The sequence below is a fragment of the Eleutherodactylus coqui genome, chromosome 12 (genome assembly GCF_035609145.1).
Source record: "Eleutherodactylus coqui strain aEleCoq1 chromosome 12, aEleCoq1.hap1, whole genome shotgun sequence".
Taxonomy (NCBI): domain Eukaryota; kingdom Metazoa; phylum Chordata; class Amphibia; order Anura; family Eleutherodactylidae; genus Eleutherodactylus; species Eleutherodactylus coqui.
This window is the reverse complement of record NC_089848.1, coordinates 36,791,128-36,813,468: the sequence shown is the minus strand read 5'-3', so window position 1 is coordinate 36,813,468 and position 22,341 is coordinate 36,791,128. Positions and strand designations below refer to the sequence as shown.

The 22,341-nt window shown below is 50.7% G+C and overlaps 2 protein-coding genes across 5 annotated transcripts; one reads left to right on the top strand and one right to left on the bottom strand.

The window, feature by feature from the left end:
- Nucleotides 1-3,058: 3,058 nt before the first annotated feature.
- On the bottom strand, nucleotides 3,059-14,437 carry ALG2 (ALG2 alpha-1,3/1,6-mannosyltransferase). 4 transcript variants are annotated; one of them, XM_066584658.1, is made up of 3 exons: nucleotides 14,261-14,437; nucleotides 10,144-10,477; nucleotides 3,059-4,531 (listed from the first exon to the last, which is right to left on the bottom strand). In XM_066584658.1, exons 1-3 carry the CDS (start codon nucleotides 14,431-14,433, stop codon nucleotides 3,623-3,625), a joined length of 1,416 nt encoding a protein of 471 aa, XP_066440755.1. In that variant the 5' UTR covers nucleotides 14,434-14,437; the 3' UTR covers nucleotides 3,059-3,622. The 4 variants fall into 4 exon arrangements, with proteins under 4 accessions (XP_066440755.1, XP_066440756.1, XP_066440757.1 ...); XM_066584659.1 differs by having other exon boundaries at nucleotides 14,221-14,325; XM_066584660.1 differs by having other exon boundaries at nucleotides 14,194-14,266.
- Nucleotides 14,438-14,453: 16 nt separating this feature from the next.
- On the top strand, nucleotides 14,454-21,477 carry SEC61B (SEC61 translocon subunit beta). The gene is made up of 4 exons (XM_066584662.1): nucleotides 14,454-14,568; nucleotides 16,844-16,941; nucleotides 18,474-18,575; nucleotides 21,147-21,477. The coding sequence occupies exons 1-4, from the start codon at nucleotides 14,566-14,568 to the stop codon at nucleotides 21,232-21,234; spliced, it is 291 nt and encodes a 96-aa protein (XP_066440759.1). The 5' UTR covers nucleotides 14,454-14,565; the 3' UTR covers nucleotides 21,235-21,477.
- Nucleotides 21,478-22,341: the final 864 nt, after the last annotated feature.

The window sequence follows — 22,341 nt, the reverse complement described above, 5'->3', positions numbered from 1 at the left end:
TCTGTTTCCAAGCAAAATTGCAACATTGGGTGATGATATGAGGGTATCAATCCCAGAAATGGCACCATTAGTGGATATTTGTAACCCTGCTAATCTCGAGAACAGCTCAACTATTAGTTGACAATTAAAGAATATTATGGATTCCATAACTAAGAAGATGGATAGCATTTGTTGCCAAGTCCACTTCAACTAAATGGTTTACTGGCTTTCTGGTGCCAGGGTTTGGTATATGGTGGAACAGGTAGATTACTGGGAGATAAAAGTGATGGCCCAGCTCTTGTGTTTCATACGGGAAACAACTTCAGAATACATGGTAGGTGAAGGATCCTCAAAGAGTAGTTATACTTTCAACTGACTTTTGAGATGTCATAGAGAAATGTAAAATATGTATTGATCAGTGCCGTCCCACTGCTGAGACTGTCGCTGATCTCTAGAACAAGGAGACTGCAGCGCTCACCCAAGTGTTGTGGCCCTCAGCTGTCTTTACTGCTTGTTGGCTCCCTATGGTAGCTAAAGATAGCCCGCATAGGGATGTACACTGCTTTCTATAGACCTTTATGCAGGCCATCTTAAGCTGCTGGAAGGAGCCGAAAAGCAACGAAAACAGATAAGGGGGCACAGCACTAGGGTTAGCACTGCAGCCCCCTTGTTTAACATGGGAGTCTCAGAAGCAGTACTCCCATTAATCCAAACTTTTGACATGTCTCTATGACATGTCAAGAGTTAGTTGACACTGAAGTTTCTCTTTAAGAATAAGTTTACAGAACTTTACAGTTTAATTATCCGCCATCCAGAGACAGGTGGCGTCATCGTTACAGGACCATGTGTCTTTCTGAACCATTTCCAGGTACTTGGCTGAAGGACATTTGGTCTCACAGCGCCCATTACATATACTGCCTTTGACACCCACACACGTCACCTCAGTTTCCAGTGATGTCATGAACAACAAAACTGGACTCCTATGGACTGAAACCAGGTTGTCTTCAGCAACAAATCCAGGTTTAGTTTGGGCGTGAACGATAGCCGTTTTCGTGTCTGTAAAGCTTGGTATGAGCACCTTAATGCTGCCTTTGCTTTGGAGCGGCACAATGTCCCCACTTCTGGTTCTGGGGAGCCATCACATACACCAGTCTGTCACTCCCTAGTAGTAGTGTGAGGGACAATGAAAGCTCAACGATATGTTCAGGACATTGTGCAGATATATGTGTTGCCTTTCATGACAGGGATTCTAAAGGCGCATTTTCCAGCAGGATAATGCTCGGCCACACACACAAGGGTATCACAGGAATGTCTCCACAACATTGCTACACTTCAGTGGCCTGCTCGAGCGCCAGATTTATCACCAATGGAACATGTATGGAAACATCTGGGATGCCAGCTTCAACAGCCAACTAGTTGGCAGCATCTAGATGCTCAGTTATAGCAAATATGGACTGATATGGCAGGCATGGAGATATAAAGGTTCCATATGGTATCCTGGGGTGTATCACATCTTGTATCCAAGCTAGAGGAGGCCTAACAGGGCACTCAAGCCTACATGCCCACAGTATCACATCTTGTATCCACAATGGCGGCAGCCCAAAAGAGTACTAAAGCATCCATGCTCGTCCGTATCACATCTAGTATCCAAGCTAGAGGAGGCCTAACAGGGCACTCAAGCCTACATGCCCGCAGTATCACATCCACAATGGAGGCAGCCCAAAAGAGTACTAAAGCATCCATGCTCGTCCGTATCACATCTAGTATCCAAGCTAGAGGTGGCCCAACAGGGTACTAGAGCCTCCCTTCAAGGAGTCAGTTGTCCACAATAAATGATCCTTTTGTTCTGATATTGTAACCACTTATTTATATCAACATTATAAATCACACAAAGTTTCATTCGATTCTGACAACTCCTAAGTGCTTGATTTTTTTGACAATGAGTTTAGTACCACCATTCAACAACAATGGTGGGGGGGGAGGCAAATCTATTAAATAGTTCCTTTTCAAGTGTATTCACAAACGAAGAGGAAATGTCCCACGAGATGCAGGGGAATAAAAAATAAATCCCCCGCTAAATATTGCATACCTAACACAGGAGGAAGTACAGAGCCAGTTAAAGGGGATTAAAATCGATAAATCGCTGGGCCCAGATGGAATACACCCAAGAGTTCTAAGGGAACTAGGTGATGTGATAGCTACACCGCCATTTCTTATATTTATGGACACTATCAAGACCAGGGTTGTACCATTGGATTGGCGCATTGCCAATGAATTTCCAACATACAAAAAGGGGTCCAAAAGAGAGCCTGGTAACTACAGGCCGGTAAGTCTCACCTCAATAACTAGAAAAATATTTGAGGGGTTTCTGAGAGACGCCATCCTAGAATACCTCAAGGAGAACAACAGAATAACTCCTCACCAGCAAGGGTTCATGGGGGGGGGGGGGGGGGTCGATCATGGCAGACCAATCTGATCAGCTTCTACAATAAAGTTCTAGGCTGGACCTGGAAGAGCCTATTGATCTCAGATATCTGGATTTCTCTAAAGGAGAAATAGGCTGATATATAAAATGAGACAGCTCAGATTGGGTGAAAACGCGAGTATCTGGGTAAAGAACTGGCTCAGAGATAGAAAGCAGAGGGTGGTAATAAACGGCTCATACTCAGATTCGACCACCGTCGCTAGTGGGGGCCACAGGGTTCAGAATTAGGCCCCATTCTGTTCAATATATTTATCAACGACCTGATAGAGGGACTGTACAGTAACATATCAATATTTATAATAACTATGTATAAATACATTAGGGGACGATACAAGGATCTCTCCCATGATCTGTTTATACCCAGGACTTCCACGGTAACAAGAGGACATCCGCTACGTCTAGAAGAAAGCAGGTTTCATCACCAACACAGAAGGGGGTTCTTTACTGTAAGAGCAGTGAGACTGTGGAACTCTCTGCCTGAGGACGTGGGGATGGCAAAATCCATAGAGGAGTTTAAGAGGGACTAGATGTCTTTCTAGAGCGGAAGGATATTACAGGACATGATAGAGGTGCCCATAATGAAAGCGTTTAACATTTATGAAGAAAACAAATAACACTTTTATTTTCTAGACGGCCTCAGAGCAGCAGGAAACATTACCAACTATTACATCGAACTTAGGAAACTTGAAAACAATCTCCCATGACAAACCAACATCTCTCGAATTTGGAAGCAAGCTCACCCTTGGTGAGAGCGCTATACCTCTAACATGGATCCACATCATTACGATTCTAGCATAAATACTTGTACAAATGCTTCCATACTTCTTTCCAGCCTCGCCTTCTGCATTGGGCCTCATTCAGAGGAGGATTCCAAAACAGTATCTTTAAACCAAGAATAGAAAGGAGCCAAATATAAAGGAGGTTCAAATCTCTCCATCACTCCTGGTTCAGGTTTACATGAACTGATGAAAATAGTCAAGTGTGGACGAGACACAAGTTTGAAAAATTCTAACCTTTTTTTCCTTATATGTAACCCCCCCCCCAGTTCTAGCTTTCAGGTCCCCGTAATAAACAGAAGACCCAAACTACTCCTAAAGTGCACCATTCTGAAAAACTGTAAAGTAATTTAAACATATGGTTTTATCAGACATTTTGGGATTATTCTCTATCCACCAGTTTACAGATGTAATGGTAGAGCTGATGTGAAAATGCTTTGGAAGAAAACTTCTGCATCACTCTCTCATGCCCCGACTTCCCCATTGTTGTTCTGAGGGTAGAATTTGTAATAAACTCTTGCATTGCCTCAGCAAACGCTTCACATGTAGGCGGACACAGGAACCCGGTGACCTGATCGGCGATAGATTCGAGGGGGCCGCCTGAGTTAACAGCTATTACTGGGCAGCACATATACATGGCCTCTACTGGGACTATTCCGAAATGTTCGTTGCTTGGGGTGTACAATATACATGTGCAGTTGTGCAGCAGATTCAGTTTCTGCTTATCAGAAAAGGATCTTAGGAATGTAACATGGTTGTCAATGTCAGACTTGACCGCGAGCTGGTTCAGTTCCTGATAGTACTCCACGTTCTCTCGCACCCTCTCATCATACCCTCCCGCCATGATGAGATGGACCTTCTCCCAGTCCTCCAAACCTACTTTGTCGCGGAGCGCACACAGAGATTCCAGCGCGAGCTTAAGGTTTTTCTTTCTCTCATATCTGTTGATGGAAAGGAATACAAACTCTCTCTCTGTCGGTACAAGTTGGGCCAGACCATCAAAATCACACAGCTGGAAGCTGGAAACGTTCAGTGATGGATATAAGATATCAGGCTTTATGTGAGATAATGACGGGAAGGTTTTTTCGAAGATTTCAGCAGTGAAGCGGCTGTTGACCAGAATACAGTCCGCCATGCCCGTCGTCTTCTCCTCCAACCAATCAATGGGCGCTCTGTAGATCTTCTTAGCCAATGATATCCGATCAGTAAGAAGCTGGTCTGGAAAATGGCAATAAAATAAAAGACGTTTTCTATTTCTGGTCAATTTGAAAATTGGAATGCAGGCGGAAATCTGAAAGAAAGGCAACATGAGAGTTGTGTCACATTAATAATAATAATCTTTATTTGTATAGCGCCATCATATTCCGCAGCGCTTACATAGACGGGGGAATACAGAAAGACAAAAGTACAAACATTACAGAACCACGGTTACATAGTAATCAATTGATGGAAACAATAGTGGTGAGGGTCCTGCTCCAACGAGCTTACATACTACAAATATGGGGTGATACAGAAGGTAAAGGGGCTGGAGATGTGCATGGTATGGCGAGGTGGAGAGTGAGCGATGTTATACACATAGACAATGGTCAGACATCTAGCCGTGTGACGGCAGGATCATTATGACTGCAGGAGCGGTTTATGATGGCTAGCAGGGATTGCAGTCAGTAGGTCAGGGAGCATGTTATCAGGCGGAGTACAGAGGGGTTTGTTTAGGGAATTCGGAATGCCTCCCTGAAGAGGTGCGTTTTTAGAGCACGCCTGAAGTTCTGCGAGTCCTGGATTGCTCGGGTGGCCTTTGGTAGTGCGTTCCAGAGGACCGGTGCTACTCTGGAGAAGTCTTGGAGGTGGGAATGAGAAGTTCGAATTAAAGGGGCGCTCAGTCTGGTTTCGTTAGCAGAGCAGAGAGCCCGGGCTGGTTGATGGATTGAGATGAGGGAGGCGATATAGGGGGGCGCTGCACTGTGGAGGGCTTTGTGGATGAAGGTGGCGAGTTTAAATTGAATTCTGTATTTAACGGGCAGCCAGTGCAGTGACTGGCACAGGGCAGAGGCATCCAAGTAGCGGCTGGACAGGAAGATGAGCCTGGCTGCCGCATTCAGGATGGATTGGAGAGGGTAGAGTCTGGTGAAGGGGAGGCCGATCAGCAACGAGTTGCAATAATCGAGCCGGGAGTGGATGAGGGCAACAGTAAGCGTTTTTAGCGTGTCCACAGTGAGAAAAGAGCAGATTCTTGCGATGTTCTTGAGGTGCAGCTGACATGTTCGGGCCAGAGATTGGATGTAGGGAGTAAAAGAGAGATCAGAGTCAAATATGACCCCAAGGAAGCGGGCATATTGTCTAGGAGTTATGGTGGCGCCACACACTGAGATGGAGATGTCAGGAGGAGGTCGGTTAGTGGAGCATGGAAATACCAGCAGGTCAGTTTTAGAGAGGTTTAGTTTTAGGTAGAGAGAGGACATGGTGTTAGAGACAGCGGACAGACAGTTAGTGATATTTTGGAGTAAAGGTGCAGAGATGTCACGGGAAGAGGTGTATAGCTGGGTGTCGTCAGCATACAGGTGGTATTGGAGGCCAAATCTCCTGATGGTTTGTCCAATAGGGGCTGTGTAGATAGAGAAAAGGAGGGGGCCGAGGACAGAGCCCTGGGGGACCCCAACAGCAAGGGGAAGAGGAGGGGAGGTAGAGCCAGCAAAGGAGACACTGAAAGAGCGGTCAGATAGGTAGGAAGAGAACCAGGAGAGAGCAGTGTCCTTTAGGCCAATGGAGCGTAGCAAACTGAGGAGGAGTTTGTGGTCAACAGTGTCAAATGCTGCAGAGAGGTCGAGGAGGATCAGTAGGGAGTAATCGCCCCTCGATTTGGCTGTCAGTAGGCCATTGGATACCCTTGTAAGGGCAGTTTCTGTCGAGTGTTGAGGTCGAAAGCCAGACTGTAGGGGGTCTAGGAGAGAGTGCTCTGATAGGTAGCTTACAAGGCGGGAGTAAACCAGCCGTTCTAGTAGTTTGGAGATGAAGGGGAGGTTTGAGATGGGTCGGTAGTTGGCAGCATCAGTCGCGTCCAGAGTCAGCTTCTTTAGCAGTGGGGATATGATGGCGTGTTTGAAAGAAGAGGGAAAGATGCCAGAGGTCAGAGAGAGGTTGAATATAGTGGTGAGATGGGAGATGACCACTGGGGAGAAGGAACGGAGGAGGTGTGAGGGGAGGGGGTTGCTAGCGCAGGTGGTGGGGCGAGCAGAGAAGAGCAATTTGGAGACTTCTTCCTCTGTCGCTGGTCTGAGTACAGACAGTGAGCAGGAGCTAGATGCAGTGCTGACAAGACTAGGGTCAGGGCTAATCTGGGGTTGGGAAGTTATTTCCTGACGGATGTCATCAATTTTCTTTTTGAAGTAAGCAGCCAGCTCTTCGGCACTGAGATCCGTCACCGGGGGCTGTGGTTTAGGGCTGAGAAGGGAGTGAAAAGTATCAAAGAGCCTTTTAGGGTTGTGGGATAGTGAGGAGACTAGAGAGGTGAAGTAGACTTGTTTGGCGCGGTGGAGGGCAAGGTTGTAGGTTCTGAGCATGAATTTGTAGTGGAGGAAGTCTGCGGACGTTTGCGATTTCCTCCACAGCCGTTCAGCACTTCTAGAGCACCGCCGGATGAAGCACGCTTGAGGCGTGAGCCAGGGTTGCCGAGGTCTACATCGGATTGCTCGGGTCCTGGGGGGCGCCCCTTCATCCAGGGCATGTTTGAGAGCGGTGTTGTAGTGAGCGGCAGCCAGGTTGGGGCAGGTGAGGAGAGAGATGGGGGACAGAGAGGACTGTAGGGATTCAGCAAAGTTCTGGGTGTGAATGGCCTTAAGGTTCCTGTAGGTACTGTGGGTAGGTGGGTCTGGAGAGATGTTAGGGAGCGTGACAGAGAAAGAGAGGAGGTTATGATCCGAGAGCGGGAGAGGAGAGTTAGTGAAGTTGGAAGCAGAGCAGAGCCGGAGGAAGACCAGATCCAGAGTATTGCCATCCCTGTGAGTGGGAGAGGCTGTGAGTTGAGAGAGACCAAGAGAGGAGGTGAGTGAAAGAAGCTGAGAGGCAGATGGGGAGTTGGGGTCATTAGTGGGGATGTTAAAATCACCTAAGATGAGGGTTGGAATTTCACAGCATAGGAAGTGGGGGAGCCAGGCAGCAAAGTGGTCCAAAAACAGGCGAGGAGCACCTGGGGGGCGGTAGATAACTGCTACTCGCATGGACAGCGGGCGGAAAAGCCGTAGCATATGTACTTCAAAAGGATGGAAAAGTGAGTGAGGGTACAGGGGGGGGATGACCTGGTAGGTGCATTTCGGGGAGAGAAGAGCACCTACTCCCCTGCCACGCCTGTCATCTGGTCTCGGGGTATGGGAAAACTGCAGGCCATTGTAGGACAGTGCAGCAGGGGAGGCCGTGTCAGACTGCTGTATCCACATTTCTGTGAGAGCTAGCAGATTTAAAGATTTAGCAGTAAAAAAGTCATGGATGGTGGGGAGTTTATTACATGCTGACTGGCAGTTCCAGAGTGCACATTTAAAGGAGTCAGGGGAGAGTATGCATCGGCTAGCAGTTGGGCTTGGGGATTTTATTAGTGAGCCCGGTAGGGGGTAATAGCTAGGAGCAGTGGAGGGTGGGCCAGGATTGGGAGAGATATCCCCAGCAGCTAGTAACAGCAGGATAGTGAGGGTTAGCAGATGGCTAGGAGATTTATGAGGATGACTGTTATGTTTGTTAGTGGCATTAGGGGGTTTGAGGCTAAGCAAGAAGGTAAGGGCTCATGTCCACGGGGAAAATAAGAATTAAAATCCGCAGCGGATTTTAACTCTTCTCCCGCGCGCGGATCCGCATCCCATAGGGATGCATTGACCACCCTCGGGTAGATAAATACCCGCGGATCGTCAATAAAAGGGATTTTAAAAAAAATGGAGCATGAAAAAATCTGGACTATGCTCCATTTTCATGCGGGTCTCCCGCGGGGACGGCTCCCGCGGGCTTCTATTGAAGCCTATGGAAGCCGTCCGGATCCGCGGGAGACCTAAAATAGGAATTTAAAAGAATTTACTCACCCGCAGCGGGCCGGGAAGGTCTTCTCTTCCTCACGGCCGCATCTCCCTTGCTTCGGCTCGGCGGATGTGCCCGGCGCATGCGCGCGGCACGTCGACGACGTGCCGGCGACGTGCCGCCGGCGTGAGGAATTCATCCGCCGGCCGAAAAAGATCCGGCCGTGAGGAAGAGCAGAGCGTCCCCGCCCGCTACGGATAGGTAAATTCTTATAAATTCTTATTTTCAGCTCTCATGTCCGCGGGGCAGGAGGGACCCGCTACGGATTCTACATGTAGAATCCGTAGCGGATCTGATTTTCCCCGTGGACATGAGGCCTTAAGAGCCATTAGGAGCCTCGTGGACGGAGAATAGTTGGAATTGTGTGTTTGGCAAATATTTGCTAAAACATCGACAAACTACAATTCCCAAACACAAATGTATAACATACTATTCTCCCGATAAGAGAAGGGCTGTGAGAAAACATACATTTCTATCTGAAATTCACAGGCAGAAATATTTACTTCCTGTATGTAGTATAGCTTCAACCTATTCCACAGCGTTGTACAGAGTGTAATCATCACTAAGCATGGGAGTTGCATCCTCCGAATGGATGGGTCTCAGACAGACTGATGGTCATGACACCTCTAGCAGTCCTACTGAATTCATCAGGACTACTTCCGGTGGCAGAGAATTCAATAATCTTACTGCTCTTACACAAATCTTCTCTTCTCAAGAATTAGAGCGCCCCCTTGTTACAGTTCAGGGAATAATAGATTATGTGAGAGATCTCTGTACTGACCCCTGATATATCTATACATAGTTATTAGAGCGCCCCCTTGTTACAGTCCTGGGTATAATAGATGATGGGAGAGATCTCTGTATTGTCCCCTGATATATTATACATATACTTCTACACCGACATAGAAGGGGTTCTTTACTGTAAGAGCAGTGAGACTATAGAACTCTCTCCTGAGGATGCAGTGATGGCGAACTCAATACAAGAATGCAAGAGCGGCGTGGGTGACTTTCTTGGAGTGTCACAATATTACATATTATATCACTGATTACTCAGAAGGGTCGTTGACCTGGGAATCAACGATGGGGGGTGGGGGGCAAGGGGGGGGAGGGGTGTGAGAGAACCGGCTGAACTGAATGGACAGATGGCTTTGTTTCTATCTTACATACTGTGTCACAGCGTTACTAGACAGGAGTAGTAAATATGCCCCAATATTCCATTGTGCAGTCTAACGACCTGCAAAGTATTAGAACTATGATCTCACATCTACGTCCCTTCCGCTGCTGATCTTATTTGCCTTGGCAGCAGCTGCCATTGTTTTCAATTGGCGGGTGGCAGCAATGCGCTATGTGCTGGGTGCATGCGACGCGATGCTTCCCCATTGAAAACACCTGAAGAGGTACCAGGTAGCCGCGGTGGATGATCGCTACTTCTCCGAAGTGAGGGGAGGCGGTTTTGACATAAAAATGCTTTCATCAGTGTGGAAATTGCATGTTGGAAGTTAGTCTTAAGCTTAGTTGGCTACAACCCCCAAGCCGTCTCCATGTCAGTGTGTAATGGGGACATGTATATACCTGCAGAACCTCACATGTATCAGTGTTACCCCTCACCGACCACTTCTCTGACCCCAACTTATCCTGTCCTCTTAGTATCCGTATTATGGCGGTAAAGAACAGTCGCCCCCTGCTGCCCAAGTGCATGAACATTATTCCAGCACGTTAGGGACATTAAGATGTATTCGCACTCTGGTCATATGAATGAGGACAAATATATATAAGGTCAGCTGACAGGACGGGCAAGAGGTAGACACTTACACCTTACTCGAATCGGGAGGACAAGTTATAACTTACCTGGTCACAAAACACAACATCAAACTGTTCTCCACTGAGAAAGACTATGTAGAAGGCCAGAAATATCATGCGGATGTACGCACACAGAGCCAGGAGTCTGCCGCAGAAGCCTCGGGGGAGCCAGTCTCCACAGCAGGTAATCGGGATGCCCGAATCTATGGTCTCGGAGAAGCAGTGATGGACGTCGTAGTGGGCGGTCCACACTTGGACGCGACAACCATGTGATTTCAGTGCAAGCGCCGCATCAACAACAAGTCTCTCCGCCCCGCCAATTCCAAGGTCTGGATGAATGAAGAGCACCGAAGGTCCCATGGTGCCGGCGGCGGCATACAAGCTGTACGGAGACAGATACGCAGTTAGGGGTCACCAATCCATAGCCACAAGAAGCTTCATGGCGGGGAACACAGGAAAGGTTTACTCCCCGTTCTCACGAGGTCACCCCCAAACGTCAGCGCACAGACTACTTGAAGACCCCAATGGGATCACCCACAGCATGCAGCTTTAAAGTTGGATTCTGGCACAGAGACTTTTTTTCACTTTTTACCAATCCACTCGATGAGTGAAAACTGATAGATGGGTAGGGATCTGACTACTGAGACCCCCACCTATCCCAAGAATGGTGGAGCCGTGCCCCCCTTAATGCACAGTTCAACACACATTGTCCCATTGCGGGATGTCCTGCAGGTTCTATACGTAATTTTATAGCACCCGCGGCTATTGGATTACTTTTTATTACATTTTTTTCTTGGAGATAGAATTGCGCTTTTCTGGTCATTCTAGCGTTATTTTTTTCTGACATTCACTGTTCAGTCGTTCAATTTCCGTAGGACTAAAAATCCTGATTGGCGCGTTCACTTAGAGCAACGCTCGCTTAGTCAGCCTCTCAGCCAACAATGATCTGTCCATACAGACCGCCTGAGTGCGAACGAGCCAGCAGTGACGCCATTCGCTCAAATGAGAATCGCTCAGTCGTTCCCATTCGCCGTATAAGCGGCCGAGAGGGACGGAGCGACGGATGCTCACACCGAACGGTAAGGTTTATTCGGCATAACAGGACCGACAAGCGAAAAGCGAATGATTATCTTCGTCGTTTAGTCTGAGCCATTATCGGTCACGCTTGCACATTTGAACGATAATCATTCCGTCTCCCCTCCCCCGTCAGCGGGTCCCCCTGTGCTAAAGCGGCAAATCTGCGGTTACCCTCTTTCCACTCCCCGTTGCCAACTCGGCTCTCCGCTGTCGAAGCTTACAGGCTGCTGTGATGTCCCATAAAAACTGTGGTAGCTAATGGCAGCGCTCAGCTACAGTCGTCAGCCCTGTCATCGGCTGCTGCAGCTTGTTTGCTGACCACTCCGGGTGGCTGCAGCCTGTGACGTCATGTGGAGACCGAAGCCGCCGGTGGGGGATGCGTGAGGGAGTGCTGAGAGGCAGGTAACTGCTGGGATGTCACTTTGATGGGCGGTTCCTTAAGTTGGACAGCCCCTTTAAGGCTCCTTGCACCTGGACTATTTTTCAGGCTGATTTTTGGACCAAGAGTCGGCCAGCGCACATCCATGTGTAAACACCCCAAACTGGTGCCGATACAGGGCGCCCACAAATACCTCAGTGATGAAGAAATGAAGTTATGGTGGCAGGAAGATGGCGACAGAGGAATTAGAAAAAAAAAGAAAGAAAAAAGAAAGGTTCTTATGTTTAAAATTGGTACAAAAACCGCCTACCGGCGACACATGATACGGTACATCACAGCAGGCTGGACTTCTGGTCAGATTCCCCCCTGACGGCACTGAAGTCAATGGAAGCCGTCCGACCGCGGCCCTTCCACAATCAGTATAGTAGAAAGCCCGTGGGATTTGCGTCATCGCCTAGCGAAAGTGTGGCATACTCTGTACTGCGCATGTGCGCCGGCAGCCACGTCCGCAGTGCAGAATAAAGAAGAATCCAGACAGGTATGCGGGGGCACTGACCGGGCGCAGGGTTGGGTTCCACTATGGGTTCCTACATGCGGAATCCAATCCGGTCGTGTGCAGGCCGCCCCACCCGAGCTGACCCCCGCCACCGGCCTGAGGGCCGCCTCACCCGAGCTGACCCCCGCCACCGGCCTGAGGGCCGCCTCACCCGAGCTGACCCCCGCCACCGGCCTGAGGGCCGCCTCACCCGAGCTGACCCCCGCCACCGGCCTGAGGGCCGCCTCACCCGAGCTGACCCCCGCCACCGGCCTGAGGGCCGCCTCACCCGAGCTGACCCCCACCACCGGCCTGAGGGCCGCCTCACCCGAGCTGACCCCCACCACCGGCCTGAGGGCCGCCTCACCCGAGCTGACCCCCCACACCGACCTGAGGGCCGCCTCACCCGAGCTGACCCCCCACACCGACCTGAGGGCCACCTCACCCGAGCTGACCCCCACCACCGGCCTGAGGGCCACCTCACCTGAGCTGACCCCCACCACCGGCCTGAGGGCCGCCTCACCCGAGCTGACGCCGGCCTTACCAGAGCTGATTCTTGAGAGGAGTCTGTTCTATTTTTCGGTATTTAGCGCTCCTCATCAATGGTGAGGGAAAGGGGTGCAGGAAATGAAGCTGCGGCCGAAAACAAAAGTAAGGTGGAAAGCCCACGGCCGGGTCAGATTTTGACTGTGAGATCTTGCAGTGAAACCCGACGCTGTGCCTCGGCGGAGGCCCCCGACTGCATATATTGTATTTCAGCAGCACTTCAGTAGCGGGGAGCGATTCCAGCAACCACATTGGTTGTTGGGGACACCCCCTCCGCCTTTGGAGATGTGCATGAGTGCTAGTTTCGGAGAGACCCGCGGGCCATGCACGGATGCTACCTCACGAACTCCGCGGCCCGTTAAATAAGCACTAGAATGCCCGTAGGAGGGTCGGCAACTTGTACTCTGTTGGCCGATGTTATGAACCCCTTGCAGGCTGCTGTTCCCTGCTGTGAGATCAGCACAGCGACTCCCGCTCACTTGATGTACCCAGCCGTGGTGTGACCCCCCCCCCACCGATCACCCTGCAATAATAAGCCTGGAAGAAGTATATTCTGATCGGCAGATCCGCTACTGCCGTGTGTCTTATCATAGAAGGCTGATCGGTGCGGACAGTCGGGGCTCAGACCCGGGCTGAGTACATGAAGTAACCGGGAGTTCTGTGCTGATGTCACAAGGGGGAGCACCAACCTGCAGGGGGTGAGAACAGCGGGCAACACAGGAGAACTGTAACGCTGGCAGGCGCTGCAGGGTGCCGCCGACCCTCCTATGGGGCTGCTAGCAGTTATGTCAGGGGCCGCGGGGCTCGTTAGGTAGCGCTCATGCACGGCTCGCGGGGCTCGTTAGGTAGCGCTCATGCACGGGCTGCGGGGCTCGTTAGGTAGCGCTCATGCACGGGCCGCGGGGCTCGTTAGGTAGCGCTCATGCACGGCTCGGGGGGCTCGTGCACATCTCCAAAGGGGTGTGTACCCAACAACCAATGAGGTTGCTGGAATCGCTCCCCGCTACTGAACTGCGGCTGAAATCCTAAATATGCCCCCCGACTACCTGTCTGGTCTTCTCTGTGCCGGTTGGCACGCCACCACACGTGCGCAGTATGCCGTGCCATTAAGGGCACAGATCTGTGGTGATTTCGAAATTGCCGTTTTGGAATCACCGCTGGACGGACGGCTTCACTTACTGCAATGGAAGCCGTCCCTGCCAGGCTCGCCCTAGAATAGGGCATACTACGACTCCTCCCCCGCGGGCGGAAAGTCACAGCTGATTTCTGCTCACAGACAGGGAAAAGCGTTTTGCGCAGCATGCTATGGGCGGTGTTTGCTGCGGGGTCGGGCGGACGCTGCGGGGTCTGGGGGGCGGGCGGACGCTGCTCGCTCCGGGTCCAGCAATGCAAACACCCCCGTGTGCATTGGGACTAATTGCGGCAGAGCGGTCCGGCTGCGTCTTCTCAGTCCGGGCTTCACCAGCCGGCTTGGCTGCGCTTATAACTGTGCGGTTCTCCCAGCAGCCGCCGCGCTTCCTGTAAGGTCTGCCGTCTCCGCGGACCTCCCACCAATATATACCGGCCCGCAGCGCCGCTCCAGGTATACCGTGCGGCCCCACCGGCCGGCTGACAGCTCCGCTCCTCACCGCTGACGTGTCCCAGCAGCAGCCGGACTGCAGACGTGGACCGCTCTCCTGTCTCCCGTCAGTCCGCCATCATGCTGCAGCCCGCCCAGCCACTCATCATCAGTCTCGGTCTCCGGGAACATGGCCGCCCCCGCTGACGGCCGCCGGGCTGCTGGAGACACAATATGCGCCATGTTGTACCTCTGCTGCCACGCAGGTGGGCGGGGCCTCGTGCTGCTCGGCGCTGTGATTGGCCGGCGGCCGCACTTCCGGTGACGTGCGTCTCTCGGCTGTAGAGTGAAGCTGACGAGGAGCTGATCGGAACGATGGTGAGAGCTCGGCGGCAGATAGATAGTAGTAGTACCGTAGTAATGGTAATAGAGAGTAATCCTAATAATAGCAGTGGTAGTAATGGTCATAGAGAGTAATATATAGCAGTGGTAGTAATGGTCATAGATAGTAATATATAGCAGTGGTAGTAATGGTAATAGCAGGGGTAAGGAGGGTTATCGGACCATTTGCTCCTATTTATCGGCCAAGTCCTCCTGATAATCCTGTAGCCTCAGGGCGGCGCTGGTCACCATGCTGTCAGGTTACTAGCTACACTGTGTTGGACCGCAGTGGCTGGGAGAATATGTGGTGGTGGCGGCCGGAGGTCCCCTGGGGAGTTGGGGCGGGCAGACGGGGTCCCCAGTGGAGAAGGGGTTGGCTGGGGGTCCCCCGTGGAGGAGAAGGCAGTGGGCAGCTGGGAGACCTGGTGGTGGTGGCCGCTTGGGGTCCCTGTGGAGGAGGCGGCGGCGGCTGGGGATCCGCTGTGGAAGGGGATGAGCAGTGAGCGGGCGGCTGGGGGTCCCCTGTGGAGGAGGTGATTTTGGGTTTCCTGTGGAGGAGGTCGGGGGTCCCCCGTGGAAGTGGCAGGAGGGTGGTCCCTTGTGGAGGAGGAGGCGGTGGGCGGCTGGGGGTCCCCCATGGAGGAGGAGGCTGGGGGTCCTCCGCAGAAGCGGCAGGAGGTAGTCTATCGTGGAGGAGGAGGCGGCGGTTGGCTAGGGGTTTCCTGTGGAGGAGGAGGCTGACTGTCCCCCTTGAAAGTGGTGGGAGGTGGTCCCCCGTGGAGGAGGAGGCTGGCGATGGTTGGAGGGGGGACGGGGGTGTTCTTACTGCTCAGTACCGGACTCCCCCAGCAGGTTCCTCTCCCGCGGGCCTTCATTACAGAATTGCGGATGCTGGGAGACAGATGGACTCCATTATGGGCATCTGTCACGAGATATACGAGCACTGATGTGGCCCCGGTCTATGTTGGCTGTTGGGGGCCGGTGCCTAGCACATCGCTGTAGCGCCCCCTTGTCTTCCAGTGGAGGATGGCAGTATCTGTGCGGTCAGAACGCTCGGTCGCGGCTCACCAGCTGAAGGCGCAGACTTCCTACTGAGCCGTCTGCAGCTCGTGAGCCGCAGCCTCCTTGTAGGCGTCAGTGGCCCCGGCCCCCAGCCGTCTGTGGCAGGTATATTCTTAAAGGGGTTTGGTCATTAAAAAAATCCATCCTCACCTATACCCCCCTGGCGGCCTTCTTTCCGCATCATCTCCTCGCAGATCTCCAGTTCCCCGGGTCACCTCACCGCAGCCGGCCGGATCCTCTTCTTCCTGTGATGTAGCGTACATTCTCCTTCCGGCAGGTCCGTTCACCCGCTCACTGCCTAGCAGGGAGTGCTGAGCTATTGCAGAGAGGCGGCGTGCACATATTGGTCACTCCGTGCTAGGCAGTGAGCGGGTGCACCGACCTGCTGGCAGGAGAATGCAGAGACGGTATGCTACATCACAGGAAGAAGAGGATCCAGCCAGCTTGTGGTCAGGTGACCCGGGGGACTGGAGAAGATGCGGTAAGTAGTCTGCCTGGGCAGGAATAGGTAAGTAGAGTTTTTTTTTAATGACAAAACCCTTTTAAAGTCTTAGAGATGTGTGTTGTCCGTGCAGGAGGTGGGCGGGGGCTGAGTGATGGACATCTGGTGATGGCGGTGCGGTGGCCACGGTGACTCTACTGCATGATCCACCTTTTCGCTGTCCATGATCTTCTTATAGAACCCGGCTCCTCCACCATAAAGAGGGCCGTGTGTCGTGTCCCCCTACCTTCCCCGCTGCATCTGGCGCCACCACTCCACCTCTCATCTACAGGTTGCTACAGCTTGGCCGTTGGCTGCAGCAGCCTGTAAGCAAACAGTGGGGGGGGGGACGTGACGGGGGGGCTGGGTTTTATAGAAGATCTGCACAGCCCCTCTAACAAGCGGCACGGTGGGCTCTTCCTGTGTGGACGTAGCCGTGCAGCTTCTGCGATTCTCCTTATTGTGTGGTGACGGCCTGTGGGGGGCTCTACCCCCCACATGTAATAGCGTGCTGTGTGGGGGAGCTGCATGTTCTACCACAGATTCCCTCGCTACACGTGTTTACAGCGGCACACGGCGCCTCCGGTGGAAGTATTTTCTTTTATGGGTAACTGGTAGACCCAGTGGTGGTGTGACCCCTGCATGGCGGCACGGACTGGTAACGTCCCATCACTCCGTTCAGGACAGACATGGACTCCTATCAATCTAACCCAAACCTTCTTTCCTCAGCCTGGTCCCGCAGCAAGTTCTACCAATGTTGGGGCTTCTGGACGCTCCCCGAGTAAAGCGGTCTCCCCGAGGGCAGCCGGATCTACTGTGAGACAAAGGTAGTGAACGTTGTGTAGCGGGGCACGGCGGGGGGGGGGGGTTAGCCCGCCTCTATGACTCACCCTGAGAAGACGGACTAACGGGGGAGGGCGGGGATTATGGAAGTCCGCCCACTCCACTTGTACAACTTCCCCTGTAACTACTAGTGGTCTTACCAGACTTCCCTCATCCGACTCGACGTCTTGTGTCCTCCTGGATTGGACTTTGGACATCTGATATTAATAAACGTTGTATTATTTGAGGGTTTTGCTCCTTTTTCAGCCTCCTGGACCCGTTTCTTAGTGCTGCTGTTGATCCGCCTAACAGTCAAAGTTGGAACACCCTCCCAAAAAAGTCACCTTTTTTTATTGTAGATTTTGAATGCCTCTTGTAAATAAAGTTGGCGCAGAACTCGGGTGCCTTAAGTGCATTTTTAACCCCTTAGTGACATAACTGTAAACCTTAAAGGGGTTGTCCAGGTTACATAAACTGTATAAAAGGGTCGCGCAGGTAAAAAATAACAAAGCAGCTCGTATTCACATCTCCTGGCCGGCGGCTCCGGGGCCCCCGCTGACGTAATGTTCATGTACTGCAGCCAGTAGATATAATCGGGTACATATAATTTATTGAATAATGTGTGGGATGTTTTTTTGTCTGGGAGCCATGTGATGTTTTTTGGGGGTTCATTTTTGCGGTTCATATTATGTGCCAGCGGTCACGTCCCGGCGGCTCTATAACTCCGTTCCGGTGCCGGGGGATGCATTCCTTTCCAATACTGTCCTCCTCCTGTGATCAGCGCTGTCACCCAATAAAGATCATCCGGCGCAGGAAGAGCCCCTCGTTTCAGAGGAATGATCACAAAGTGGCCCGATGCTTCTCACTGAATCCACAAGTTGCTCCTCCTGCAGTGTTTGGGGTCCGCGAGCTGCTATACCCCCCCCACCTTCTAGTATCAGGGGTCTTGGAGGGTGTACTCACATCATTGTAGTCCCTTATCCTTATTAGAACGTCTCAGACCCCGGTCTTCCAGCGCGGATACTGAACAATCCATGCTTGTGAAGGAAGGTCTGTCGCAGCGATCCCAGCCTTGTAGTCCAGCAGGACAGACTGTGTTTCACCAACATTTCCACTTATTACCATTATTCCAAACCGCCATCTAAATCATCAAACAGAATCTCGGTACCTTTTTTTGCCGACCTCCCTTTCGGCTGACTTCAGATTTCCACATTATTTACAATTGCTGCCAGGAGTGCAAAAACTACATCTCCCACAATGCCCCACTGCAGGTTACTGATGAGTACAAACGGAGTCGTCATTGCAGAACGTGAAGGGCGCCGAGCAGCCTGACCGGTAACACAGCGGGGGGTACAGACCGTAACCGTTGGGGGGGGGGGGGGATACTATTCCATGTTATCTCCTTATGAAGCATCTAACTGGCCGGGCCGCCCCTCGGATTGTTGACTGTCAAGCTGTATTGATGACGACGGATACAGATTTGGAGAAGTAAATCTTGTGCAGAACGCATTATATTCTGGGATTTTATTCCAAACAGGAAAACTACAAGCAGCAGTACGAGGAGCGCCGGCCGGACGACCTCTGCGGGCACAGGGGGCATGTGGAGGTTCTACACAGAGGATTCCCCAGGTCTGAAAGTGTAAGTATCCCTCTCTGATACAAGTCCTCCGGCCGGCTTCACACGGGCGAGAACTTAGTGGGAGAATTGTGCGTTGCGAGACACAGAAATATGAAGCCCATTGATTGGGGTCATACACATGAGCGATGTTTTCCCTCATGGCGCCGCCATGTGATGCAGGAAACTAATCGTGGCATGTCCTATCTGGGTTGGTGATCTCCCATAGCAGCACCCTTTGTATTCAGTGGGGCCGGCGGTAGCACAGTACGATATCACCCACTGAAAACAATGGGAGAGACTCCGCCAACCTCTGCCGCTGTCAGCCTCTTGGATGAAGCTTGCATAAAACTGATCCTCCCCGCAGCATGGCGCAGCAGATATAATCTGACCGGTGCTTGCCCATCTTTTGTTTTGTTGTCATTTGCCAGCGATGACCCTGGAACTTGTCACCTGCTGATATAAACTCAAATTAGCAAGTGCGCCGTAATCGCTAAGTCTAATGCGACTTCGTGCAGTTTTCATTTGCCTTTAATTTGTTGCTCAGTTTCAGCCTGCATAAAACCCCTCTCCAGCTCGCTCCTCGTCACGTCCGCACGCCGCCCGCCTGTTCATGTAGGAATCAGCGACGATCGGCCTGTCTAAACGGTCTGCATGGGCGCCGACAACTGCGAACAGATTAACGGAGACGTCACTCGTTCGGTCAAATTGGAATGGCCCTGTGTAAAAGGCCGTTGGCCTGGCTACAGAACGATGAGTTGTGCGTTCAGACATTAGCGTAGCGGTGTTGTTTGGCTACAGTTTGCACTTTTTTCCTGATAGATCTGGAAAATCGGATCGGCCCACTTTCCCAATCTAATCTGGATTCACGCTGAAACTGATCCCTGCGACGCTTGTCACTTGAGTTTACATGGCGCTGCCAAGTCGCTGGTCTAGTCTCCGTACAGGGAGGCTGGTTTTACCAGAGATGTTTCAGACACTGTAATCCTATCGCAGTCATACAATGAATATAGACTAATGGTCCTCTTCCACGGGCCGAGCTTTGGGGTAAACGATGGCGGACAGCTTGTCCCAGGGATGCCCGCTGCAGTGCGGTAACACAGAAGTGAGTATTGCCCAGACTGCTGCTGGCATGGAGGCGGGTGGCCGGGGAGCGTTCTCCACCTACCGCCTCCATACACTGAATGACGCGCTGCATTCAGAAACTGAGCAATTCACATGTAGTCCCTGCTTGCATTTACACGGGACGGTTATCGTTCAGGTTGTGCAGGAGTGCAGGCATCTAAAAGATAATTGTCCCGTGTAAAAGGGCTATTCGTAAAACAATCCATCACCGATTAGACGCATCCTACCCAGCACATCGATGCAGGAGTCATGTCTACATCGGAATAAATGTGCCTCGTCGGGTCCAGAGGCGAGCGTCCTGCCGATGTACTCTCAAGGCCATCGTATATATGATTTGGGAATTGTCTACGTGCCTATGTGCACCTAGACACTAATCATGTGGACTCTTCTTGATATTTACCTGCGTTGTCTCATCTCCAAATATTGTCCAGATACCTGGAGACTAGAGATGAGCGAGCATACTCGCTAAGGGCAATTGCTCGAGCGAGCATACTCGCTAAGGGCAATTGCTCGAGCGAGCATTGCCCTTAGCGAGTACCTGCCCGCTCGAGAGAAAAGGTTCGGGTGCCGGCGCAGGGGAGCAGTGAGTAGCGGCAGTCAGCGAGAGGGAGAGAGAGATCTCCCCTCCGTTCCTCCCCGCTTTCTTTCCCCGCAGCTCCCTGCCCGCCGCTGGCACCCGAACCTTTTCTCTCGAGCGGGCAGGTACTCGCTAAGGGCAATGCTCACTTGAGCAATTGCCCTTAGCGAGTATGCTCGCTCATCTCTACTGGAGACGTCACAAGCCAGACAAGCCAACATTTAGACCCGTTGTTGTTCTTGATAGACCCTCTTAAATACGGTAAATAAATTAGCGCACTGTTCTGGATAGACCCTACTATACAAGAACAAACAGAAAAGGTTACATGGTGTCAAATACAATATGGAGGGCATTCAGCAAGAGCCACTGATGCATCTGCAGAAGCTTCGGTTGTAGAAGGGTCTCTAGTAAAGGGCTTTTGAATGTGTTGAACCATTGTCTGGTCACTTGGCCGTACACGACTATAATATGTAGAGGTCTGATCCTAAAAGACATCCTTCTGTAGGATACTAAATGATGCTCATTTGTGCTATAAGTTAGAAACGAATCTAGTAATTGCTCATATTTTTTCCCATTCATCACGTCCCAATTGTAGTGGTGGGCGAGTGAATGCGGGACATACAGTTTTTAAAGTGGTTGACACTTTATCACTAGAAATGGCTTCTATGCTCTGGCAATCAGCGGTTGTCCTCGGAATGATGTGCGGCGGTGTAATGGATGGACGGTTGGAGAGGCTCTTACACAGCCGCACCATGATATTCATGTGCCCTAACAAGGAACATGTAGACAGTGGAGAGAGTCATTAAATGTCATTGCAGGTACTGTGTAAGCCCTATGGAGAGATGACACAATGCCTGGATAGTCCCACTAAATCTGATGATTTCTCCCCACAGAGGGCCCGTTCCTGTCCTGGTGATGAGTCTGCTCTTCATTGCTTCAGTCTTCATGCTGCACATCTGGGGGAAATACACGCGTTCATGAAGTTCCTTAAGTGCTAATGTGTTACTGGACCAAACGACTTGGGAGAACAGTCCAACCGCAGGCATCACATTGAATCTTCAATGGACTTGTAAAAATTTTATCTCTTTTGTACAACATTTAACATGATGAAATATGACCTTTATCTCCTAGATGGTAAATATGTCGGTCATTGGGAAGTTAAGTAAACGTTTGCTTGATGTAATTTTGTGGAGGGAGATAAAATAAATTACTTTTGAATTAGGACTTTGTGGTTTGTTCACATTTTTGTGTCCAGATATTAAGGCTTTAGAGAAGGAGCTGTAGAATAACTAGTGTGAATAAAGTTTCTGCATACTTTGTAACTCTGCTGGGGAGGCCAAGTTCATCCAGCTCAGAGAGGTCCTTATTGTTGACTGGGACAATGTCCTCAAAAATAAGAGTACAAACAATAAATGGGAAACGTTTATAAACATCCTAATTACTTACCGTGAGCGGGTCATACCTTACAGGAATAAAAGGGCTAGTAATAGGAGAAAACCAATGTGGGGCAATAACAGCAAAAAGAAAGCGCTTAAACTACTAAAACAAGAAGGTGGGGAAGAAGCACTAAAACCTATAAGGAAAAAGATGGAGACAGAAGAGAGTATAACTAACCCTAAACTGTTCAACTATATAAATAGTAAGATTAATACAGAAAGTGCTGGCCCTTTAATTAATAATGTAGGAGAAACTGTAGAGGGTGATGAGGAGAAGACAAATCTATTAGTTTTTTCTTCAGTGTATTCACAGAAGAAAATGAAATGTCAGATGAGATGCAGATGATAAAGTAAACTCTCCACTAAATGTAATCAGTCCAACCCAGGAGGAAGTGCAGAGCCATCTTAAAAAGATTAAAATATACAAGAAAAGTCACAGATGCAATCGGATGTTTACAGGATGAAAATGGTGAATTGGTTGAGAAAGATGTTGAAAAGGGCGAACTTTTAAATTCCTATCTGTTTTCTCTCAAAAAGTAGCCATCTACCTAAGGCTGGTCTCACACAACTGGATAGAAATAGCGGATTCCGCAAGCGTTAGATCCGCCATAATATGAGGATCAATCAAATGCATTGGATTACACAATTCCGC